The sequence below is a fragment of the Chanos chanos genome, chromosome 2 (assembly GCF_902362185.1).
Source record: "Chanos chanos chromosome 2, fChaCha1.1, whole genome shotgun sequence".
NCBI lineage: Eukaryota > Metazoa > Chordata > Actinopteri > Gonorynchiformes > Chanidae > Chanos > Chanos chanos.
In genome coordinates this window covers 45021542-45046635 of record NC_044496.1, presented here as the reverse complement: position 1 = coordinate 45046635, position 25094 = coordinate 45021542, and the positions used below count along the sequence as shown (strand labels likewise).

General features: G+C 41.1%; 1 protein-coding gene across 1 annotated transcript in view; it reads right to left on the bottom strand.

The window, feature by feature from the left end:
* Window positions 1-24145, bottom strand: part of dock2 (dedicator of cytokinesis 2) — a 68881-nt gene extending 44736 nt beyond the window's left edge. Inside the window, 24 exon segments of the mRNA XM_030764773.1 lie at window positions 1152-1258; window positions 2958-3028; window positions 3484-3592; window positions 6074-6208; window positions 8305-8405; window positions 8589-8678; window positions 8835-8932; window positions 9555-9741; window positions 11282-11385; window positions 11984-12056; window positions 13581-13679; window positions 17685-17935; window positions 18357-18433; window positions 18653-18728; window positions 18850-18985; window positions 19342-19423; window positions 19720-19877; window positions 20367-20502; window positions 20985-21133; window positions 21252-21348; window positions 21501-21556; window positions 21931-21971; window positions 22552-22635; window positions 24103-24145. Of these exon segments, the coding sequence (XP_030620633.1) occupies window positions 1152-1258; window positions 2958-3028; window positions 3484-3592; window positions 6074-6208; window positions 8305-8405; window positions 8589-8678; window positions 8835-8932; window positions 9555-9741; window positions 11282-11385; window positions 11984-12056; window positions 13581-13679; window positions 17685-17935; window positions 18357-18433; window positions 18653-18728; window positions 18850-18985; window positions 19342-19423; window positions 19720-19877; window positions 20367-20502; window positions 20985-21133; window positions 21252-21348; window positions 21501-21556; window positions 21931-21971; window positions 22552-22635; window positions 24103-24145 (2560 nt within the window).
* Window positions 24146-25094: the final 949 nt, after the last annotated feature.

Below are 25094 nucleotides of genomic sequence, written 5' to 3'. Positions count from 1 at the left end.
ACAATACCCTCTCTGATTCTCTCTGCTAGAAAGGATTAAAGTTCATGAGTGTTGTATGAATTCAGTTCTCTCTTGGAACATTTGGTTATGTAATTTAACAGCACAGCAAATGAAATCCAGCCAGAGAACAGATTATCACTATTCCTGGGAGAATTAACACCATAAGTGATCCATCCATCCATCCATCCATCCATCCGTCCGTCCATCCATCCATCCATCCATCCATCCATCCATCCATCCATCCATCCATCCATCCATCCATCTATCCATCCATCCATCTGTCTGAGCTTGATGATGTTTGACAGTATAATCTGCATGTAGGAATATTATTATGCATTTTGTGAGGCTCAGTAAAGTATTGTGATTGGCACACATTGAGTCACGGTTGTTCGTCGTGAAGAGACTGTTCGTGGACACTGTTATCGTATTGAGTTACTTCACACTCTCAATTAATGTGCAGTGGAGCAGAGGTCTGAAGGCTTGAGAAGTGACAGCCAATTAGTCTGAATGAGTGAGTTAACTCCTGTCTGTCTTACCACAGAAACAACCTATCAACTCTGAGAGTCAACCAAGCATTCATCTCTCATTAGCATGTCATTAAGAGCTTATCTAATGGAGGCTGTCTGCGCTCTCAGAGCCACAGACCAGGACAGGCTGTTTACGCAGGAAGAATATAATGCTGTAGAAAGGAAAGGAGAAGGCCACCATAGATGTGTTCAAAGGATCAAAAGACAGTTCCCGTTTCCTGGTCTTAACAACAATGCTTCTCTCTTTGCTAATTCCTTAACTGTTAGCTGTTATTTCTCTGATTCCTCAGACTGATTGCTCAGCTGTTATTTCTCTGATTCCTCAGACTGACTAACTTTTGCTCAGTGCAAGTAAAAATCTACAAAGGTCAAGGTTATTCCCAATCCTGTAAATTAAACAGGCAAAGACTATCCATTTGCTGATTTTAATAATCATAACTGATTGGGTGTACTGAACATTAGTGGTTTCAGAGGATTCACAGTTATTTATTTTTACTAAATAGTTAATATCGCTCTTATAACTACACTAAGCAAACCTGAGCATTCAGTTGACGGTGATATTAATTCTGATAAGCTCCCTTTATGTTTGGTTGGTCGAACATACCCCGACTGTGATGTTCTCACCTTGTTTCCGGAAGAGTCTGCTGCTCACGATTTCAGTCATTGAAGTCACTTTCTGTTTCTGTAGTTTCTCAGGAGGAATACAGGTGTAGAAATCATATAGCAGCTTGCTGCAAAGAGACAGAAAAATGGGGATGGATGAAAGTACTTTTACAAATTATTTTTATTTATCCTTCCAATATGCCACTGGTACACACAAGCAATGTGTGCAGTTTCCCGCAGTCAATAGCATTGAGTTTTGCCGTCATTATGAGTGTCCAAATTTCTTAGTCGTTCCAAATCTTTCTTTTTTAATGTCTATAAACTTTTTATTTCCTGGAACCCTCATTCATTATTGATTGTCTGAATTCTGCTATAATCAGTAAGTGGTTTGTGAGTGGCGAATAACAGGAGAAATAAAGTGAAACAAGGACCACAAAAAGAACAGTTGGTGTGTTCTTCAGAAAACAACAAAAAACAATCAAACCCCCCAAAAAAAAGAAAGAAAAAAACACACAAAAAAAGGTATTCATTTCTCATTTCTTTCTGCTGACTGAAATCCAATATGAAAGTGTATTGAAGGGGTCTGGGAGGGAGAGCTGGTCCTTTGGGAGTGTGGTGCTCCAGCCTCTACAGTAATATCACAGCTATGGCACTTCATTAAGAGATTGCTGTAATGCCAGAGTCCGTTCTCTGATGAAATGTCAAAGCTGAAGAATTTGACCTGCTGTAACCTCTGACACTGTATTGACTGATCAGTCTTCTAATTACAGAGGAATAAACAACACTGATTAAAACACAATCGGGGTTATTAGAGGGAAAGAAGAAACACACACAAACATAAGTATGCTATGTTTGTGTGTGTGCGCATGTGTGTGAGCTCAGTATTGACAAGGGGCGTATCTTTATTTATGGCTTTGTGTGTGTGTGTGTGTGTGTGTGTGTGTGTGTGTGTGTGTGTGCACCATATATTGCTATCTTTCTGGGGACTGGTGTGTGTGTGTGTGTGTGCGTGTGTGTGTGTGTGTGCCCGTTAATTTACAGGGCTATGACAAAACCACTGGTACTATGCTGCCTTCTGAGTTTCCTGTGTGTTTCCTCTGTGCTGCAGGTCGTGTTTTTTTTTTTGCTTTTTCAGTTGACCACTAACTGTCGTTTTTGAGAAATGGCAAGCATTAAGACTAGTGTGTTGCTTTACTGTAATGTTTTAGACTGTTATGCTTTCTTTCAATTATTTTATGCACTGATAACATCAAGTATATCAGATAAGCCCCTGCAAATATGATTAATCACAAGGTTTTGTGTGTAATATATGACACTGATAAGTGTTGCTATGTGCAGCAGCACAGTTTGTGAGACCATATTGTATGCTGGTGCCATCAGCCTAAACAGTTAACGCCACTGGTCACCCCACTCTAAAAAAGTTACTGTGCAGTTCTGTGAATGTTTATGGCTGCTAGCAGGATGCCTCTGAGAGCGTGTGGTTTGGTCACAGAAACGTTCTTGTGTTGAGAAGGTGATACGGAATCTGCAGCTAGACCCATTATAAAAAGTGTTAAACTCTGTTTTGTGACGGAGACAGAAGTGACTAACAGTCGTGCTCGCTTAAATAGATAGATAGACAAATGCACAAACAGACATGATGGCAGTCACGCAGTCATCTTGTCTATCCCTCTGTTTGATTGCCTGTCTGTCCATCTACTGGTGATAATGATGATGGTGAAGAAAAATCATCTGCACACACACTCACACACACACGCACACACACACACACACACACAAACACACACACACACACACACACACACACACACACACCAAGAAGCTCACCTAAGCAGCTTAGCATCAAATACTGTCTCCACATCTTGCAGCACTGTTGGCAGGTATTTCAATGCAGCAACCTAGAGATTCACAACAAAACACAACACAACAAAACACAACACAACACACAAATTTCAGTGTCTTTTTTCCCAAATTATTAGCAGGATGCAGGTTAACCCTTCCCCCACACATACACACACTAACTACACACACACACACCAAACTAGTGGTGTTTGGTCTTGCAGTTCAAACAAAACTCTCAGAAGTGGTTCTGCTGTGCTGCAAATCCATTTCTATTTGGCTCAGTTCTCAAAGTCCTTTTATTGGTGAAAAAACAGGCTTTCCTAGACAGAGGGGCAGTCAGCCGCAGCTGAGCACTCTCTGTCTCTCTCTCTCTGTCTCTCTCTCTCTGTCTCTCTTTCTCTGTCTCCCTCTCTCTCTCTCTGCCTCTTTCTCTCTCTCTGTCTGTCTCTCTCTGTCTGTCTGTCTCTCTCTCGCTTTCTCTCTCTCTCTCCACAGGCAAAATACACAGCACCTGTAGCAATAGGGTGGTGGTGTAGTCACTCTTCATCAGGTTGTTGATGGACTCAAACAGTCTCTTCAGAGAGTCCTCAAACTCTGCCTGCTCCTTCCCTTCATACAGCCTAGAGAGAGAGAGAGAGAGAGAGAGAGAGAGAGAGAGAGATCTTTAATTAGAATTTTAAATATTCTCTACACAAGTTCAAGCCAAAGACAAAGATTTGCCACATACATTGTGGCGGCAATGACATCATAGACATGGCACCACAATACAACTACACTCACATTCTATAAGATATGACCCTAAAGTACAATTACACCCACATTCTATAAGATATGACCCTAAAGTACAATTACACCCACATTCTATAAGATATGACACCGCAACACGGCTACACCCACATTCTCAAAGATAAGACACCACAACATAAACACACCCACATTCTCGAAGATATGACACCACAATAAAACTAAAGCCACATTTTAAAGGACATGGCCCCTTGAGCACATTAGCCCTATATTGTGCTCTCTTCACTGGTGCCCTGTGAAGTTTTGTATTGATTATAAGTTACTGCTGCTCACCTATAAAGCTCTAAATGGTATTGCTCCCCAGTACCTGAGGGATCTACTAGTTCCTTATAATCACCCTCATCTTCTCCACGCACAAGGCTTAGATTTTATCGTAATTCCCATAATTTCAAAAAAGTTACAGCAGGCACTAGAGCTTTCTCTTTTGAAGTTCCACAAGTATGGAATAGCCTTCCAACTAATGTTCAGTGTTCAAACACAATCTCAATTTTTAAATCCAGGGTAAAGACATGCCAGTTTAGTCTAGACTATAGTTAAATATTCTGGTTGTTTGTCCATTTATTCTCAGTGCTGTTTGTAATAAATGAACAGACGGCAGTGACTGTAATGGAGTGAAGCACCTTGAATGGAAACAGAATCAAAATGACCGGAGCAAAAGAGAAACTGAGAGAAAGAAAGAGAACAAGAAAGAGTGAGAGACAAGAAAGTAAAGTAGAGGCAAAAACAGAGGATTTGCTAATGTAACTGAATGGAGTTCAGTGGACTAGTGCAGTGACTGTGTCCTACTGAGAAACTCACTCTTCATTCACTGATCTAATATGTCTGAGTTGAGACAGACAAACACACACACACACACACACACACACATACGCACACACATACATACGCGCGCGCACTGAGGGAGAGAGAGTGAGAGAGTGAGAGAGGGAGAGAGAGAGAGAGAGAGAGAGAGAGAGAAAGAGAGATCTGTGCCTTCTGCTGTTCCTCTTTCCCTTGGTCAATTGCTTCACTTTCACTCAAACCTTTATTGTTTTTGATGCTTTTTTCACCTCTAAGAAGTCAGAACTTTCATTCACCTTTTACTCTCTCTCTACTGCTTTGGGAGGAACCATGGACACATGTTAACTGCAGTGGAAGGTGTGTGTGTGTTCAGGCATGTTAATTGAAGTAGAGGGTGTGTGTGGACGGTTAAATAGGGATTGGTCAGTCTTTATGGTCAGACTCAGAGAAAATATGTCGAGTCAATTCCTCGGCATAGGATAGTACTACTAACTGTGTGAGAGAGCAGTGTTAATCCCAGTGAAAAGAGTGAATTTGACTAAAGATCCATTTGTATATTGATGCCATCAAGTTCAGCCAAACTACTCAGTACTATCATACCAGCACATGCAGAGAGACAGAGAAAGACAGACATGATTTAAAAGAGAGGGATTACTTCATACTTAAGTTTTTCCTTTATTAATCCACACAATGGGGAAATATGACCTCTGCATTTTAACCCATCCAAGGTAGCGGCGAACACACATGCGCGCGCACACACACACACACACACACACACACACACACACACCCAGAGCAGTGGGCAGCCACAGCCGCAGCGCCCGGGGAGTAGTTGGGGTCAGCCGTGCATATTGCGGGAGGGGAAAGCACTGTTCATTCACCCCCCCTCGCCAATCCTAGGGATCGAACCTGCAACCTTTCGGTACTAACCTTTAGGCCACGGCTGCCCCTCACCACTGACTTATTACCAGAATTATTATCTTTACTGTGTATATTACATGAATTGTTGTCATTTGCTCTGGTATCAGGTTTTGCTTAAAGAAGTGGGGCAATAGAAGAAAGAGTAGGAGAGGTTAATGAGAAAGACAGGAAAGTGAAAAGGAGAGAGAAAGCAGTTGAGAGCGGTTCCGTCTGTTGACGCCTTAATAATCTAACCATATCAAATCTTGTTGTCTAATCAGAGGTGAACATTAGGCCTGTGGGTGCAGTCAGACAGGTGATTAATCTGTCTTTCTTTCACTTTTTCGTCAGATTATTCAATCGTGGATGCTAATTCAGCATCATGGTTTGCTAGTCATATTCATTTCACTGTGCATCAATGCTAATTAGACCCAACAAATACAGCAATCAGCCAATCTAAAAGAGCTGTCAGAGAGGGTTACATACACACATACTACACACCCTCGTATAGGGGGGAGACGCAGAGGGGAGCAATACACACACACACACACACACACACATACAAACAAGCATGCAGCCAATCAAATTCCCATCCACAGAGGCAAAGAGGGACTTACTGTGAGTAGAGCATGCGTGAGCGGACAATGAATTTGAAGATATATTCAAGTGCTTTGAGTGTGCGTAGAATGGGTTCACACTGTTCTCCTCGACTGGACACATCCAGGTATGTCTTCAACACAGACATCAGCTTCCTACACACACACACACACACACACACACACACACACACACACACAAACATAAGAGCAACGCAATGAATAATAACACCACATGCATTTGTACTCATGTGTGCTTGTGTTTGCGCGCCTTTGTGCATCCAGGCACAGGTAAAGAGTATGTCGGTGTGTATTTTGCATTTTAGAGTGAACGATACAACGCAGTAGTGGGGTACAGTGTATCTCTGATCTCTGTGGACTGAGTGTGTGTTTGTATCTGATAGCCTTGGGAGTGAGTTGGAAGTGAGCATGTGTCTGTGTGTGTGTGTGTGTGTGTATGTGTGTGTGTGTGTGTGTGTGTGTGTGTATATGTCTGCATATATGTATGTGTGTGTGTGTGTGTGTGTGCGCGTGCATGTCTGTGTATGTGTATGTGTATATGTCTGCATATGTGTGTGCTTGTGTGCGTGTGTGTGTGCATGTCTGCGTGTGTGTGTGTGTGCGCATTCATGCGCGCTCTTGAGCACTTGGGTTGAAAGGGCCAAATGTTCTGGCCTCTTCTGTAAAAGGATTATCAAATACGCCAGTGCTTTTTAATGTCACTCAGATACCGCTCTGTTTATGGATCAGGACAAAAATGCATCTATATTAAAAACAGCATCTAAATGCAACATCCACTTGTTCTTGTGTCTCGCTCTTGTGTCTTAATGGAAAACTCTGTGAGGATTTGGTGGAAAAGCTAGAGTGTTGTATGTTAACAATTTATGTAACGCCAAAGCAGTCTGCAGCTCAGGGTGGGGTGACCTGAGCTGACCTTTCCCAGCCAACCACTGTCCTTTTGATTGAGAAGAGAGAGAGAGCGAAAGAAAGAGAGAGGGCAATGAAAAAAAGTGGTGAGAGAGAGACTGTTTGATTACTCAATACCGAAACCCCCTGGAGGACATCCATATCAGCACTAAAGCCCCACAGCCCAGGAAACAACACACACATACCCTATCCCACCACACCAGCCAACACACACATATATACGCTCATAAATACACACTGCCATCTTGTGTGTGTGTGTGTGTGTGTGTGTGTGTGTGTGTGTGTGTGTGTGAGTGTGTGTGTGTGTGTGTGAGTGTGCGAGTGTATGTGTGTGTGTGTGTGGTGCATAATCCAGGGTATCCATATGGCTGTGGTCAGATACTGGCCTAAGAGCCTGAGAGCTTTTATTTTATAGTCGGTCTGCTTCTAGTGTAAACAGTAGTAATGTGAACAGCGGTGAAAGACAGTAGAACTAGACACATATCAGGTTTGCACTTCAACCGTGTAATGACTTTGTGAATGTAGGTGCCTCTTTACATGTATTTACTAAGAGCCACTTTCAACTGTTTTCTTTGTCAATATTCATACATCTCCTGGCTCAGCATTAGAGCTGAGTGTCTCTCTGAAGGACACATTGATAGAGTGCAGTTACGGAAATCAAATTCAGTTTTTTTTTAATTGCTTGCTGAATGCCTCCTTTTGGACAATGAAGCCAGGTGGCTCTCCTTAAGAGCTATTCCTTTACATTACTCAGCTTCTGAGGTGACACCTAGAGTTCATATGATACAAAATTATCCCATTCTGAACTTCAAGCTCTTAAACAATTAGTTCATCTCTGCAGGCTCAAACTGTCTATGTCTTGAAATGTTCATTTGGGCAGTTCAATTTCTTAGCGGTTCCCTAAATGTTTGAACTGTTCAAGCTATTGAACAGGCTATTCATCATCATTTTGAGTCTTCCTCTTGAACGTTATCGTCTGAAACACATTTTCGGTCCAAACTTTTCAACTTTTGGAAAGTTCGGTGAAACTGTTTTACTGCTGGTGGAATGATCTGACAGATAACAATCAGGTCTAACAATATATTTCCATCCCACAGGATTCTCCAGCAGTAAATGATCTCTGCGGAACCCAACCGGGAAACAAACTGTATAGCACACAAAGAATCAAAATAAATAAATATGAAGAGAAGGGACAAAAAAGTTTGATACTGAGAAAAAAATTGATAAGGAAGGATGAATCAGACATTTGGATAGTACCTCTGTCAGACAGATATGAGTGTGTGTGTGTGTGTGTGTGTGTGTGTGTGATGCAGATAGATACTCACTTGTAGGCCAAAGTAGCACTGAAGTGTTGTTTTATATAGGCCTCCAACACTGTGTTAAAATGCTGGAACTTTCTATCAGCTATCAGCCCAATGATGTAGATCTAACACAGAGAAAGTAACATTAAAAATTAACAGATGGAGTCATACCTTAGAGACAGACAGAGGGGAGAGGAGAGGAGAGGAGAGGAGAGGAGAGGAGAGGAGAGGAGAGGAGAGGAGAGGAGAGGAGAGGAGAGGAGAGGAGGGGGGAGGAGAGAGAGAGAGGGAGAGAGAGAAGTTCTTACCAGAGCATCAAACACCAGTATGTCATAGTCATCGGTCTGAGAATGTTCCATCATGATGTTAAAGAGAGCATCCAGAGTGTCCTGCAGAAACTGTGCACACACAAACACATTCACAAATACAGTGAAATAAATGAGATAAAATGACAGGGAAACATATAGACAGGAGGTGTGGCACTAACACGTACACAATGCAGAACGCATACACAAACAGTTTTAAAAGGCACACATGCAAATATACACACTCACCTTGACAACCTCCTCCCCATCAATGAGTTTGAGTTTCTCCAGATTCTCCTTCAGCAGCTCAGGGCGAGTTCTCCACTTCAACAAACCCAACAAACCCACTGAGAGAAAGAGAGAGAGATAAAGAACAACAGAATTAGTTACAATGGGGGGGGGGGGGGTGAGAGAGAGAGAGAGAGAGAGAGAGAGAGATGGAATTAGTTGGATGAGAGGGCAGGTTTCCTTTGAAAGGTGCAATAAAGGCTAGCTTACTCCATAGCAATATTGTGTGTGTGTGTGTGTGTGTGTGTGAGAGAGAGAGAGACATCCCTGGGTCTCATTTCAATCAAGGTGATTACTAATTGTGTGAGAGAGTGTGTGTGTGTGTGTGTGTGTGCGTGTGTGTGTGTGTGAGTGTATGTGTGGTCCAGTCAGACCAGCGTGGGGAATGATGGATTGTTTTGGATGCTTCATTAACATGATTAAGTAGCTTTATTAGCAACAGCTGTTCCTGTACACCTGGGTCTCCCCACCCTGTTTGTGTGTGTGTGTGTGTGTGTGTGTGTGTGTGTGTGAGAGAGAGAGAGAGAGCGAGAGCGAGAGCGAGAGAGAGAGAGAGACAGAGAGACAGAGACAGAGACACAGAGTGAATGTGAAAGAGAACGACAGTCATTTAACATTGCAACATCCGAACAGCAGTCAGGTGAAGACGGCAGTGTGAACCAGACAGACTCAGACACACACCGTTCTGGGTGAGTTTGGTTGAGCAGACGAGAGTAGAGATGGTGAAGCTGTCTCTGGAGCTAACTGACAGAGCTCCCACACTGCTGGAGCTGCGCATCAATGTCACTCCTTTATGAACGTCACTGTGGTTACGGGAGGAAGGCAAAGACAAGTATGAGCTCACATCCTCCATCCGTTTACTGTCCCCCTGCACAGAGAGAGAGAGAGAGAGACAGACAGACAGACAGACAGAATTTACTTTTCAAATCCTTTTAGTAAACTACTGCAAAAACCCGGAAACCAAAGCATAGACAAATGTTCTGTCGTCAGACGGCTAAAACAGTCTCATAATCAGTTTAGCATAAACCATGAGAAGATGAAGAGAAAATGTAGGAATACAACATCCAGCATGACTTTACAACCGCTCTATAACTTCACTTATCCACTCATTCATAGCCCATCTGCTGTCAACAGCGGTCAAGTTCCCTATTAAACCAATAAATCAGTTTTCAACTAAGAGGCCAGAAAAACCTTTAGAAATTGAAAATGTACCAGCTGGACCCAACCCAATGACTTTGTCCTTTTTGAGAAACCACACAGGCATTTTTGCCCACCCCAAACAATTTGATGGGATACTTATCTTTTGGCAGACTTGAACTGTGGCCCGTAAATGAAAAACACTGCAGTAAAGACCTGATCCAGCTTGTCATGTCATTCTTTGGACAATTAAAAACAATGGCAGTAGCCTTGTGCACTATGAAAAGAGGAAAACGTAATCTGATTGTCGGGTTTGTAGCTATCGTACAATGGACGATCCACCCTCGGAGATCACGGACACTCCTTTCAGTGGGAGTAGGGAGTGTGCCCGAGATCCTTTAGCTCTGCCACCTCCTGCCAGCTGGACTCCTTCATCCCTCCAAAGAATCACCATGCACCACTTACAAACAAAGCAGGTGGAGGGATTTTCTCTTTATACTACAGAAAAAAACACAAGCTATGGCCTCTGCCAAAAGTCTATCTCTTGCCATGTTCCAACTGTCCTTCTGACCTCAAGTCATCCAAGAAGGGTTGAGTCGAGGGCAAGTGGACTTGGTTGTAGATTCTTGAAGATCCAAGAGGCTTTTTCAGTGACCTCAAGTCACATCTACCTTTTGTAGGACCATTGAAAACAGGCAACCAACTCCTCAAGAGCAGATTGGCCACATCAGACCAGCTCAGACCACATCAGACCAGCTCAGACCACATCAGACCGGACCACCTCTTCTGTATAATATATGTAATAATATAAGTCTTGACCTTTGCCTCATTCTTGGACAGATGTATACAATGCCAGACTCAGACTAAAACAGATCCACCACAGCACATTGAGTCTTTCTCCTCTATGACAACAGAGGTAGTCACTGCTGCAGGTCAAACAACCTGGTGCATGTTTCTTCCATTAACCCCATCAATTCTGTCTCCTGGAACCTAAAAAGACCCCCAAAATTTAAAACCAGTTCTCCCTCAGACAGAGATAAAGACAGAGAGAGAGAGAGAAAAGGTAGGAAGAGAAGGAGAGAGACGAGATAAGGAGAACTAGACGGATGGGTGACGAGAAGGAGAGACGGAGAGGTGAAATTATAGTGAAGGCTTGTGAGAGAGGAGAGGTAAAAGAGAGAGAGGGAGTAAATAAAAAAATAGAGACAGAGGTGAGGGGAACTGTTTTTCTTGTTTGTTTGAGTCAGCGTTAGCTGGTGTGTTTGTCTGACCTTAAACACTACCAGGTCATGCATCCCATCCTGCAGAACTGTCCCATCCTCCTTCATCAGACGCACAAATGCCATGGCAAAGTTCTTCTCACTCTTATCCTTCGCTGCAGTACACAAAAGAGTGAGAGAAAGTGTGTGTGAAAATGGATGTGCACATATACATGTGTGCGTGTGTGTGTGTGTGTACTTGTGTGTGATTAATACAGTAGTATTTAAAATTCCAATCAGGTTCATTAAAAGGGACTGACAAAGAGACATCAGCCGATCTGTCATCCTATTTGAGAGGAGCGTCTAAGAGTGAGAATGCTTTAAATTTTAGACTCCTGCTGAATATCAAACAACATCGCATGAGGAAAAGAGAATGTGACAGAAAGCTGACATCGCTGACAACGATGACAGTCTGACATCTCTATCACGCAGAGAAAGATCTTTGTGGCGTCATATAAAAACTACGGCAAAAAAATTAGCACATCAATTCAGTTCAATTCAATTCAGTGTCCTCAACTGCATGTTTGCTTCAATAACAATATTGCCAAAGCAAGAAAAATGTAGTTATACTTGGTAACAATATGAAGGATTAAACATTGGCACTGTCATTTCAGCTGTTCAGTTCATATCTTATTTGCATGATAGATTTTGCAAATCAGAGTGGATTGAGAGTGAATGATATGAGAAGAGAGGCAAACGTATGCTTTTACTCACAGTCCTGAGATGAGCGGTGTCTAAACATGAATCGTAAGTGGACTCGATGCATCTCCTCCAAAGGAATTGCCACCTGCACACCAGAGGACAACATTACCATACTTTCACATAAAATGATCTCTTTTGTGTGTGTGTGTGTGTGTGTGTGTGTGTGCACATTTAAACACATTACATTATGTATGTATTTAATAATAATAATAATAATAATAATAATAATAATAATAATAATAATAATAAAAGTTTATTTAGAGCTCAATATCACTATTTATAGTCTCAAAGGGCTTTACATGTCTATAATGAAGTCAAATCATAATTATATTATCCATAAGTTAGAGAAAATAGACAAGTCTTTAGTTTGGTTTTAAAGGTATGGAGAGAGTTTGCCTCCCTAATTTCTGTTGGTAAACCATTCCAGAGGAAGGGAGAGCGGCAGGAAAAAGTTCAGTTGCCGGCGGACTTCTTTTTAACTCTTAGAGCGATTAATAGTCCAGAATCTTGAGAGCGCAGGGTACGAGGTGGGTTATAGAGTGTAATTAAGTCAGATAGGTAGGCCGGCACAAGCCCATGTAAAATTTTATATGTTAATAAGAGGACCTTAAAATCTGCCCTTGCATGAATTGGGAGCCAATGACGGGAAGCCAGGACAGGCGTAATGTGATCAAACTTCCTTTTTCTGGTCAGGATTCTGGCAGCAGCATTCTGGACCAGCTGAAGACTTTCGGTAATAGAGGCAGGCAGGCCAGAGAACAGAACACTGCAGTAATCGAGGCGAGACGAGACGAATGCGTGAACAATGGTTTCTGCATCAGCCATACTTAGAAAGGGCCTAATTTTAGCGATATTACGGTGATGATAAAAGGCCGTTTTGGTTGCGTTTTTCATATGAGTGACTAGCGAGAGACGAGATTCAAAAAAGACACCAAAGTTTTTAGCTGTAGAGTTTTGAGAGATGATGCATTTGTCAGAATTTAGGGTAAGATCACTAAAAAGATGCTTATGCATAGGGGGACCAATGACCAGCATTTGAGAATAGAATAAGAATAGAAGTAGCACCAGCGTCCATGGCTTATAAAAGATCATTAGTTACTCTAGTAAGCGCGGTTTCAGTAGAGTGAAAACACCTGAAGCCTGATTGAAATATTTCAAGCAGATTGTTAGAGGACATACGGGCTATCAGCTGAGCATTTTTTTCAAGAACTTTTGAACGAAACGGGAGATTAGAGTGCTTCAGGGTCCAGGCTCAGTTTTTCAAGTAAAGGCCTGATCACGGCTGTTTTAAAAGCGGAGAGTAAAACACCAGATTTAAGTGACATATTTAGAAGGTTTAGCATTGTCGGGCAGAGGACCGAGAAAAGCTCTATGTAAAGTTTAGCAGGTAAGGGATCAAGGAGGCAAGAGGCTGGTTTAGCAGATTTAAATGATTTAAATTTAAAGATTTAAATTTAGTGTGTTCTCTGTGTTCTCTCTCTCTCTCTGCCCTATCTATCTATCTATCTATCTATCTATCTATCTATCTATCTATCTATCTATCTATCTATCTATCTATCTATCTATCTATCTATCTGTCTATCTATCTATCTGTCTATCTCTTTCTTACCTTAAAGGTCTCCATCCAGCGTGGCTGTTTGACCTGGTAGTAGATGACGGAGCGGTACTCATTGACCGGTTTGTCTCCTGCTCCCAAACAAATGGAATTCTGGAAAAGAGGAGTCAATGTGGACAGAAGAGTGTTGATCAATCTCCATGCTCAAACGATCACTTCTCATTGGCAGACTGATAAAGAAGTTAAAAAGACACTCAATATTGACCTCTTGTAGTGAAAAACAGATAAATAATCATTAAACTTTAAAATCTGCGTTTGGTGGACTCCGTACTAAAATAGAAACACACACATGCACATGCACACACACACACCCCTGCTTGTCTTATGATCTCATTGTGTTTTAAATACTACTGGTGAACTCTCTAGGTTGCATACTTATTAGTTTTTTAAAATTGCTAACATGCATTGGTCAAAACTGCAGTCACATTGTCAAAACTCTTCACATAGTCAGAGAAACAGAAGTCTATGTGGACCAAACTGTAAATCATTTTCTATTGCTTTCACACAAAATGCATTCAATGAAGACCTTTTCAAAAATCCATGAACTCTTTTCTCATTCATACATTTTTCAAATGCTAACATACTGTTTTCAAAACTGTTAAAAACACATTCAAAACAAAATGATGACAAATCTCATGTATTTCTCCAGTAACCACACTGAAATATAAAGAAAATCTTAGCAGAATATTTACAATAAAAATGATAATCATTCCAAACACAGATGATTGCAATGTCAGCTGAAAGCCTACCCATGTTATATTGATGAGAACTTGTGGCAAAATGCAGGAGAGAGGGAGGACTAGAACCCTGACAGTACTGTACAGTATGAGTGGTTACACTATGCACACTGATGATGTATAGTTTTGTTTTTTTTTGTAACTATTATTACAGCCCAGGATTTGTTTTTCTTTTCTTTTTGTTTATTTGTCTGTTTGAACTTTTTATTTTTCAAACAAATAAATTACTATATGCAAAGATATAGAAAAAAAATTATATTGAAGCTGCCTTTGTGATTACTTCTTGTTACATATACTTTACTACAATCAAGACAGTGAAAAGGTGTTATTCTTATTCTATAATGAAATACTGATTTATGTGAAAAATCATTCAAACTTCAAAGATAAAAGTTCATCATTTATGTAATGCTCCCTGTGGTTAGTGTTTTTTAGGTCAGTGTGTTCTGAGTGACAATGTATGCTTTCTGAGTGAGAATTGTTGCTAGTGTAGTGGTCGAAAGAGCTTATTCTGAGGCATGCGTGAAGTACTCTGGTGGTTTGAGTGAGTTTTGGAGGTGAGATGAACTGTTTGGTAGGGGTGACCCCAAATAGTTGACCATTCGATGATTCAACCTAAGGAACCTGATTCGACTGCCAATCTCACAGTCAAATTGTCGCAAAATGTGGTTATGAAACAAGGATCATTCCATTCCAGCTATATGGGGGTGCTGAATGTCTGAAAAAATAAATTGTTATGCCAAGTGTTGGTAGAATAAGCGGTAGGCTGCACTGGTCCGGGCGGGGAGGGGGGGGGGGGTCGTCTCATGAGAAGTGTGAACAAATGTTGACGTGCATGGGGGTGACCATGTTGGGAAGTTTGAAGGGGAACCAGTAGGCCTAGTTGTAGCAGAGCCACGACTGAAAAAGTGGCATGCTTTCAGTGGTCCTTATGGAAGCCCTAAGATGCCATCAGTTTACATTTTCATTTTGATTCTGTTTTCTCATGGTAACTTTTCTTTTTTTCTTTGAAATAATGAAACTTTGTTTTCCCGTGATAATGACATAATTAACTCGTTCGAATTAATTATGTCGTTATCTTCAGAAAAAAAGGTTTCGTTATTTTGTGATAATGACATAAATAACTCGAGATTTCGAGAAAACAAAGAAAAATAACACGTTATCGTGAGGAAACGGAATCAAAATTAAAATGTAAACTGATGGCATCTTAGGGCTTCGATAGTTCCTACTGGGAAAGAAAATAAAGGCAATAAAAGCTGCCATACCACACTCCTGTTCCTTCAGTCTCATCTCCTACAGTGGGAAGACCCTTGTTGTATGTGGACTATTACCTCAAGAACTGCTGGTGTGTCTGTTTGAAATTTAACGCATCAGTTGACCAGTCAGCCGATGGTCTAGGTTCAAGCGAAGAGGCAAAAGGTAGCACAAGTCAAGAAGACAAATTGTTTAATTGGGTGTTTCAGCTCAGTTGTCTGGTGTGGAAAAAATGGAAGCCAATGTTGCGGAAAAAAAACAAAAAAACAACATGATTTGACGATCAGTCGATGATAGGCAAGACTTGGCAAATCAGATTTGACTATGTAAATTCTAAGCCGGGGACACCCCCACTGCTTGACCAAGATGCATGCTGGTAATGCAGACTGTATGAAGAGTTCTGAGAAAGTGACTTAAATATTGAACGATGCTTGTTAGCAATTGAGAAAACTGTAATAACTTGTACTCTCATCTGTGCCGTCTTCCATACTCTTTAACATGTTATTTACTGTATGCATTTCCATTTCATTATGACTCTCTCTGTGAGTGTATGTGTAGTGAGCTTTCATATGGTTGATCTGTAATCTCTGAATTTTTTTTTCATCAGTCCAGGGGTGGGATATAAAGTGGGTTATCTGACAAATGAAAAGTGATGCCATTTAATGTTCACTATCCCCATGTGTACGTGTGTGTGTGTGTGTGTGTCTGTATGCGTGTTTGCATGTCTGTGTGTGTGTGTGTGTCTGTGTTTGCGTGCTGGCTGGTTTGCATGTGTGTGTGTGTGTGTGTGCACGAGCAAATGTTTGTGCATGTGCACGTGTGTATGTCTGTGTGTGTGTGCGTGTGAGTGTGTATGTGTTTTGCACAGCAGAAACCAGAGCTGTGAAAGACGCAGCGTTTGTCTGTGCGCTCTGTGACAGCACATTAACCAGTCACTAAAGTTAGGCAATGTTGCATTCTAATAATATCGCAACATTTTAAGAATTGTTTTTTCTGCTTTTTGGAGTGCCAATAATGAAAAAATTAGAGAAATGAATGTTCACCTAAAATGTCTTCCCCCTGGCCATCAATAAGAACAAAACAAAATGTGCAAAATATGTGTTCTCTGGGCATTAATAAACTTGAGGCTGAAACTAAGTTTAATCATTAATAAGAAAATTAAAAACAATATATTTTATTCAACATGTAAAATTTGGAAGGTTTTTTTTTGTGTGTTTGTTTGTTTGTTTCAGTTTTTGATTGCACCCACAAACATGAATAAAAAATATTCTAGCATTTTGGACCCTTAGGGTTCTTTTGCTGTGCCCGTTTGGGTGCCCCCGCCTGAGGTGATGAAATGGACAGGGCTTGTTTCTGCATGTATTTTGGAAAATTTCAGTTTGTTTAAAGTCGGGTCTTTCATTGCTGAACTGCTTCCGAACTAATGAACTCGTTCACTTTTTTTTTGGAATGGACTCTTCTGCTTTGTCATCTGTGTGAGCATCTGTTTGCTCAGCCACGTTTCTTCCCTCTGGCAGAAAAATGCAAAAACAGCTATTCTTCCTTTTCTTTGGTGGGAATCGTTGGCAGCTGGCAAACCAGTGCTTCTTAAAAGACAGGCATTTTTTAAATCGTTTTTTAAGACGTTTTGTGAAAACTTATATCATCACGCAGCACTTTTGAATGTCATTCTCAAAACCATAATTATGCTTGGAGTAAATGTGATGTTATATCTCCAGCCTTATCATGGTGGAATAATCCTGGCGCGAATGTGTGTGGTAGTATATTATATTATTACATTGTATGTTATATAATTATAATTATTATATATAAAGGCCTAACTGTCTTTATTTGAAATGACTCTTGCAGAGTTTAATCAAGTTCAAAATAACTCAAAAGTCTGTCAAATGATCAATCAGCCCGTCATCTTGAAAATGAAAGATACACAGGGGTCTCTGTGGTGACATTTGACTTTTCTGTGTGACACCAGGGGTTGACATTTGTCTTTTGTGTGTGTGTGTGCACGTGTGTGTGTGTTTGTGTGTGTGTGCATGCGTGTGTGTGTGTTTGTGTGTGTGTGCATGCGTGGGTGTGTGTGTGTGTGTGTGTGTGTGTGACAGCTAAGACTCACCGGTACAACCTTGCCGTCCTCGTCACACACCAGCATAATAACCTCTACGTTCTTCTGTGTGGTTTTGTTGTACTTGTCAAAGTCTCCTCCCCACAGAGTCAGATAGATATCATTCCTGATGTCCCCCGGCATGATAATCTCCGGAAAACCCAGCTTCCGAGCCACCACTGTGCTCCGGTCAACCAGGTGAGGGTATTCCTTACGAATCTGAACAATATCACCCACCAGTGGTTTCATAGTAACCCACAGACCTAGAGACAATTAGAGAGGGTTTTTTTTTTTTTTTTCAGAAAATCTAAAAATGTAAAGGTTCCTACTGTAACATACTGCAATGGAAGAACACATGAGTATATAAGCAAATGTAATGAATGTATTTCATATTTTGTACGTGTGCCTTTGGGGAGAATGTAAATGTAAATGAGAAGGGGGTGTTAACAATTTTGTGACAGTTCTTTACGTGGTAAGGTAAGATAGTGCACTCTGACAGGAAATCTCGTCTGACTTTGGCGATGTTCCGATGACATTGGGTTGTTGTTTTTTATGAGCTCTCTATGCTCTGTTAGAATGAACTTACAGGCCATAAAACTCCAAAATCACTGCAGCAGAAAATAACAGCCTCTCATGTGTATCTTTCTCTTTCTCTCTCTCTCTCTAAAATGTAGGGAATTGTACCTTGTCCTCCACTGTCTCCTCTTGATGCTGTCACTTTATTAAGTAGGGAGTGGAGGAAGTCATGCTCAGCTACAACTCTACACAACCACACATGCACACAAAAAACATACACACCCAGAAACACACACACACACATACACACACACACACACACACACACACACACACACACAGAGATGATGAGTGAACCATAGTTACTGTTATGTGAAGTAAAGGAAATGACTGTGCAATGTGACAGAGGAGAGGAGAAGAGAAGAGAGGAGAGGAGAGAAGAGAGGATGAAAAGGCAGACTTACGGATGAAAAGGTATGAAGTATTGTTTCTCTTCATCGCATTCCTGCTTTCCTTTGATTATTTCTGTGATGTCCATCACTACTCGGAGAGGAGGCCGTCAAAAAACAGACGATCAATCATATTGTATGCCGTTACACATTAAACGATTCATTAAAGATTAATTCAATGATAAGATGCCTGAGAATTCGGTGGTGCTCACCCGCCACGCCAAATGGCCTGCGAAGGCCCTGAGTGCATTTTTTAATGTTGGTCTCTTTCAGGTCCATCCGCCCTACCCTTACAATCTGGCAAATCAGATAAATCTTCTCCCGATTCAGGTCTTTATTACCCAAGTCCTGCAGCAGAGAGAGAGAGAGGGAGAGAGAGAGAGAGAGAGAGAGAGAGAGAGGGAGAGAGTCATGAGAGTAGTACTTCGAAGAAGCAAAATACTGTAAGGGCTTTCTGATGTGTTTTTGCACTGGATAATTGTTAGAGAGGGTTTCATTAAACAAAAGATCCACAGTCATAAATAAATCTTAGACAAGATAAATGAAGCTACAGCTGGTGGAAATAAGTGAGAGTTTGTAAGGGCTAGAGCAGTGCGCTCAGCTGTGCAGCTAAAAACCAGCAGGATAAGGCCTTTAAACTACACGCAGTGGTGACAGAGCCCACAGTCACAATGATCACGTGTCACCCTCTTGTGGTAACTCACAGTAAAGACGACTTTCAGGTTGTTGAGCATTTCAATCTCTTTAGGAAAACCTTTGTCTCCCCAACGAATTAGATAATTCTCACTGTGAAGAGATGGAGAGAGAGAGAGAGAGAGAGAGAGAGAGAGAGAAAGATATAAATTTGATGGTAGTGGTGTGAACATACACATAGAGAAAAAGAGAGAACAGAATTGGGCTGAAAGACAATGTGCAGTACGGAGGGAGAGTAGGAGCAAGACGTAGTGTGTGTGTGTGAGTGTGTGTGTGTGTGAGTGTGTGTGTGTGTGTGTGTCTGTGAAAGAGAGAGAGAGAGAGAGAGAGAGAGAGAGAGAGAGCACAAATGCATATGTTATGTGTGGGACATTATTTTTGGTTCGGACCTGATGATTGCTTGCTTGTTGGGATCATACAGAGACATGAAGAGTTCGGAGTCTTCTCCAATCCGACACACAAAATTACGAACAAAGACATAGAGACTGTGGGTGGGAGAGGACTGGATCCGTGCTGAGATTCCTGAATGATCTGTCTGAACATTAGACTGTACGGGGCAAGGAAGGAGAGAGAGAGAGAGAGACAGAGAGAGAGAAAGAGAGAGAGAGAAAGAGTGAGTTGAAGGCATATGAAAATGTATATGGAGTCATTCTGAGACAATTTATTACTGCAATACATTTCATGATTTTAAATACAATAGCATTTATGATTTACAATAAATCACAAATTTAGAATGTACAGAACCAGTCGATACTGCTTTATGAGCCTAGCATTAAAATATGAGATATCTTCTTACAACCAATCACTGGCATAATCCAAAAAGTAAATGAGTCCATAATTCATAAAAAAGGATCATGATGCAAAGATTTAACATATGCCATATGTGGTGGTAGGTGGAGGAAGGCAGTGTTGGGGTGTGTGTGTGTGCGTGTGTGCATGTGTGTGCGTATGTGTGTGTGTGTGTGTGTGTGTGTGTGTGTGTGTGTGTGTGTGTGTGTGTGTGTGTGAGTGTGTGTGTGTGTGTAGGGTGTTTGACCTGTTCCTCTCGTATACGCTCTGATACTTTGGTTGTTGCATCCTCATGGGCTCTGAACAGACTGATCACACTGGCCTTGTCTGGATCCAGAATGTTTCCATCTGTATCCCGTACCACCAGATCCAATTCCAGAATCCTGTCATGAAGAAAGAGAGGGAGAGAGAGAGAGAGAGAGAGAGAGAGAGAGAGAGAGAGGGAACATCATTGGTAAAATTACCATTTTTAAGCTGAAAATATATCAGTCCAACAAACTGAAACATTTATTAATAATTTAAACATAAATTATTCATAACATAAATTATTCATTTCCAAAACAAATTTAATAACTATTTAATGACTATTAAAGAATGGGGTCATACATTTAGTACTATCAAAGACTGTTTGGGAACTGCTGGTAATGTTTAGTAAATAGTGGTAATATATGTCACACTCGGTGACTACTAGTAACATTTCGAAACACATTTCCATCAGTAACTTTTTGTGTCATACAGACTGAGCACTTTATTAGAAATTTGCCATGGTAAAGACTTTCCATAGTCCGTGATTCCATTTTGTCTAGTAAATACAAGATGCAAAAACATTTAAATTCATAACTGATTTAAAGTTTAGAGGGCATACTTGTTGCCGTAGTCTATCTTAGAAGTGACTTTCTGTTTGAGTTCTTTGAACTCGTCGCTAGGCAACGTTCCCGAGAGGAGCTGGGAACGCCATTCCATCAGATCGCACATCAGCCGCTGGACCTGCTTCATGGGCTTATTCTTATTGGACTGGACAAAACAACAATTTCAACAGTTATTCGTCAGGACAGAATTTAACCGGTCAAGAAAGAGGGATGGGCAAAGGTATTTGAATGGGTAAACAAATGACTCGTATTCTGACACTAACCACAAAGAGTTGTTTCCAGATGCTGCCCCATTCTCTCAGAGTGGTGGTCACTTCCTTCACCAGGGGCATCTCTGCTGAGGTCACCACCTCCTCATCCCTTCAAAACAAGGCCATGGATGGATGAAATGAGGAGATGAATGGATATATGGATTGGTGGATGGATAGTCATGCAAAGAATGATTGCATAGAAGGGAGCATGGATAAACTGGTACTTTAAAAGTGTATGAACAGATGGATGGAATGACTCACCCTCTTTTTTCAATAACGACCTCCTTCAGCACAATGAAGCTGGCAGGAAACACGCCCTGTGAAGATTGGGAACATTAAGATTCATTCCAATACATGCACATGTTGCATCAGAGTGATACATTTAAAAAAAAAAAAAAGGATGATAGTGGGGGAAAGAAATGGGGCAGGCAGTGGAGAGAGAGAGAGGGGGGGGAGGGAGACAGACAGACAGACAGAGACAGAGACAGACAGATGGGGGGGGGGGCAGAGACAAACAGAGAGAGAGACAGAGACAGACCGACAGGGGGGGGGGACAGAGACAAACAGAGAGAGAGAGAGAGAGAAAGAGGGGGAAAGAGAGAGAGACAGAGACAGACAGACAGACAGACAGACAGACAGAGCAAAAGAGAGAGAGAGAGAGAGAGAGAGAGAGAGAGAGAGAGAGACTTACTTTCTGGGATTTGTTTCTTGTCAGGTAACCTCTGTACCAGCCTGGAGGCAAAAATGGGTGAGGAGAATGCGTATGAAGATAAAGAGACACAGACAAATTGACCGGCATATTACCATCTATCCTGTCACCCAGTCACAATAGTATTTTTGAAATTTAGATGTATAAAAAATAGATTGATTTTAAGCATATACCAAAGAACACTTGGCATGTTCATGGCTGTGTTCATTTGCTTTGAAAAGTAGCTTGAAGATATTTATAGCTATGCGCCCTCAAAGCAAATGTGAGTGTGCAAAACTCGATGCAAAAAACTGTCGAAAGCAACTACTGTACTATCTAAAGCAACCACTGTACATGATAGTTGTGCTTTCTGTATGTACCCGTGTGAAACATTGCAGATCAATACAATACACTCAACATAAAATGTCAGTTCAAACTAAATATTTCTGTGCTTTGCCAACAATACTCCCACAGTGAAAACTGTAGTAAACACCGTAAAGAATGATGGGAGTTGAACACCAAAATACGGCCCATGATGCCCAACATCTAGTCCTCAAGTTAGAGCCCAACATTTTCCCAGTAAAACCCCATCACTCCCAGTTTGGCATTATCCTAAAGCCCCACCTTCACATGCCTCCTGTATATACACAGTGTCTCCGACAGCCAGGGACAAGTGTTTCTCCTGTTTTGCACTAAAGTTCCATTTAACTAAAAGCAGAAAAAGGGACAGAGAGAGAGAGAGGGGGAGAGAGAGAGAGAGAGGGAGAGAGAGAGGGAGAGAGGGAGGGAGAGAGAGAGAGAGAGAGAGAGAGAGAGAGAGAGAGAGAGAGAGAGAGAGAGGGAGGGAGGGAGAGAGAGAGAGAGGGAGAGAGAGAGAGAGAGAGAATTAATAGAACTCTAACAGTAACATGTACAGTAAGGTTGAGTTAATGTCGGATTCACACACAAAATGAGTGTACGTTTGCCGCTTGTACATCATTGAGATGTACATTCATACAGTTATCATTTAATATAAACATTGCTACTACTTCTGGGTTTGCATAAGCAAACACACACACACACACACACACACACACACTCAGAGCTCTACTTCTGCAGTTGTTACTTCCTCTCTAGCTGATTTCCTGTGTCGTGAAGTAGCATGACCTGAGATCAAGTTTATAAACAGAACACAGTGTAAAACATTTTGTAATTGGACTAAGATTCACAATTCTGCAGAATATTAATTAAGTTAGAGACTGCCCGTGCTGATTAAATTGCTTTACCATTACTAAAATACAGTAAAGTGCAGTTTTGACCTTTAAAAGAGACCACACAGCCAGCATTCATTTGGGTGATAAACCAAGATTAGCATTATGTGCACTGGCTATTCTAATTAAAGTGCAGACATCACATGCCTCTGGAGACTGTATTTATCCCCATCTCTGTCAGTTTTACTCCTCATCTTTTTCAGCTTTCATTTGATTACAGTATCAGTACATGAGATCTATACAATAATTTATTTTAAATAAACACACTAGCACGTAATCAAATGCACACTGATTCATACTAACCACATTTAGGAACATAAGTTTTGTGCAAATTGAGTTTCTTTCAGATATACACAAAACCTTATGCAACTTTAGGCATATACGTATGATTTTTGAAGCTATGAAAATGTGGGTATTTTCTGATGTTGTAGGTATGCTGTCTGTTCGCCGTATAGCATAGTACTCTGGGAAGGAATGTTTTTTTTTTTTAATCTAAAGGCAATGCATAATTGGAAAACAAACCACAACGGTGGAATGTGACTGTAAGCATTTTAGTCAAAACCACTAAAATCTGATCATCAAGTCTGACTTGTTGGGAAAAAAAACAAAAAACAGCCCTGTCAGCTTAGTGACTATAACTGAACCAGTTTCAACATTAAGGGTATTTCCAAAATGTGGAAATCCAAAGAACACAACTTAACAGATCCACAGTCTGTCCTTTTTTTTTTGTTCTGACTACTTGTGTACTTTTCTGAAAATATTTTGCGAGCTACATGTCGGTTTCTTAGGCTTCATCTACCACATCCTGTAAAGCAGGAAGTGAGGCTGCAGGCCTCAACTGTACAATTATTCTCATGAAATCAATAGTTTTAACAATACACCTGTTCAGGTGCACTCACACACACAAACACACACACACACTCACCAACGCCATAACGCTCTGTAGTGGTCTTGGTCCAAGGAGCCATGACTGAAAATGTCAGCGTACTCCCTCCCCTAAATTTTCTCTCTCTCTCTCTCTCTCTCTCTCTCTCTGCCTGGGTGTCTGAGTTCCGCTCTATCACCGTACCTCTCACTTCTGCCTTTTTTTTTTTTGAGTATGTGAGACAGAACCTCTCTCCACCCTCCTATCTTACTTCCTCTTCTCTCTGTAACTCGTCCCCTCTTTCCTTCTCTGACTGTATCTGAATGCCACAGAGAGAGGGTATAGAAAAGATTCGGGGGAAGACTGCATTCTGATTTTAGCTGTCCTAGTGAGGGAACTGGGCAGGATTTGAGACTGATGGGGATGAGGTAAATCATGAAAGGACACGGAGAGCATGCTTTTGTTTGGCAATGGCATTGTATATAAACACAAGCAAATTATGTACTACCAAACTGAACTGAATTTAACAGAGAGAGAGAGAGAGAGAGAGAGAGAGAGAGAGAGAGAGATGGAAATGTATATGGAGTCATTCTGAGATAATTTACTAGAGAGAGAGAACACAACACAGTAAAAGGTTGCATTACATTAATCCTCTCAGCCAGCAGGAGGTGCCATCGTGTTACTCCATTTGGTCTGTGATGCTAGGAGATATCATCTGAAACCTGATAGGGGTGGACAAAGTAACAGAAACACATGAAGGCATAAAAATACAGCCGGAAAGGTCATTAGGTTGTTTGTCAATTAGCAGTATGTGTCAACTATAAATGAGCTCTGACAATTAAGACTTTGACATGTGAGTTTTCAAAGCAACACAAGGCACCTGAGACAGTTCTAAAGAGGCCAAACAGTCAGGGTCAAAACTGCAGGTGCATCAGTCACAAAAACTGCAGAATTATTGAATTACTCAAGGTAAACAGTTTTAAAAAATCTTGACAAACTCGTGGCACCTGGACAAAGTGCATTGGTGGTGATGGTTTGAAGCTTACCGACTG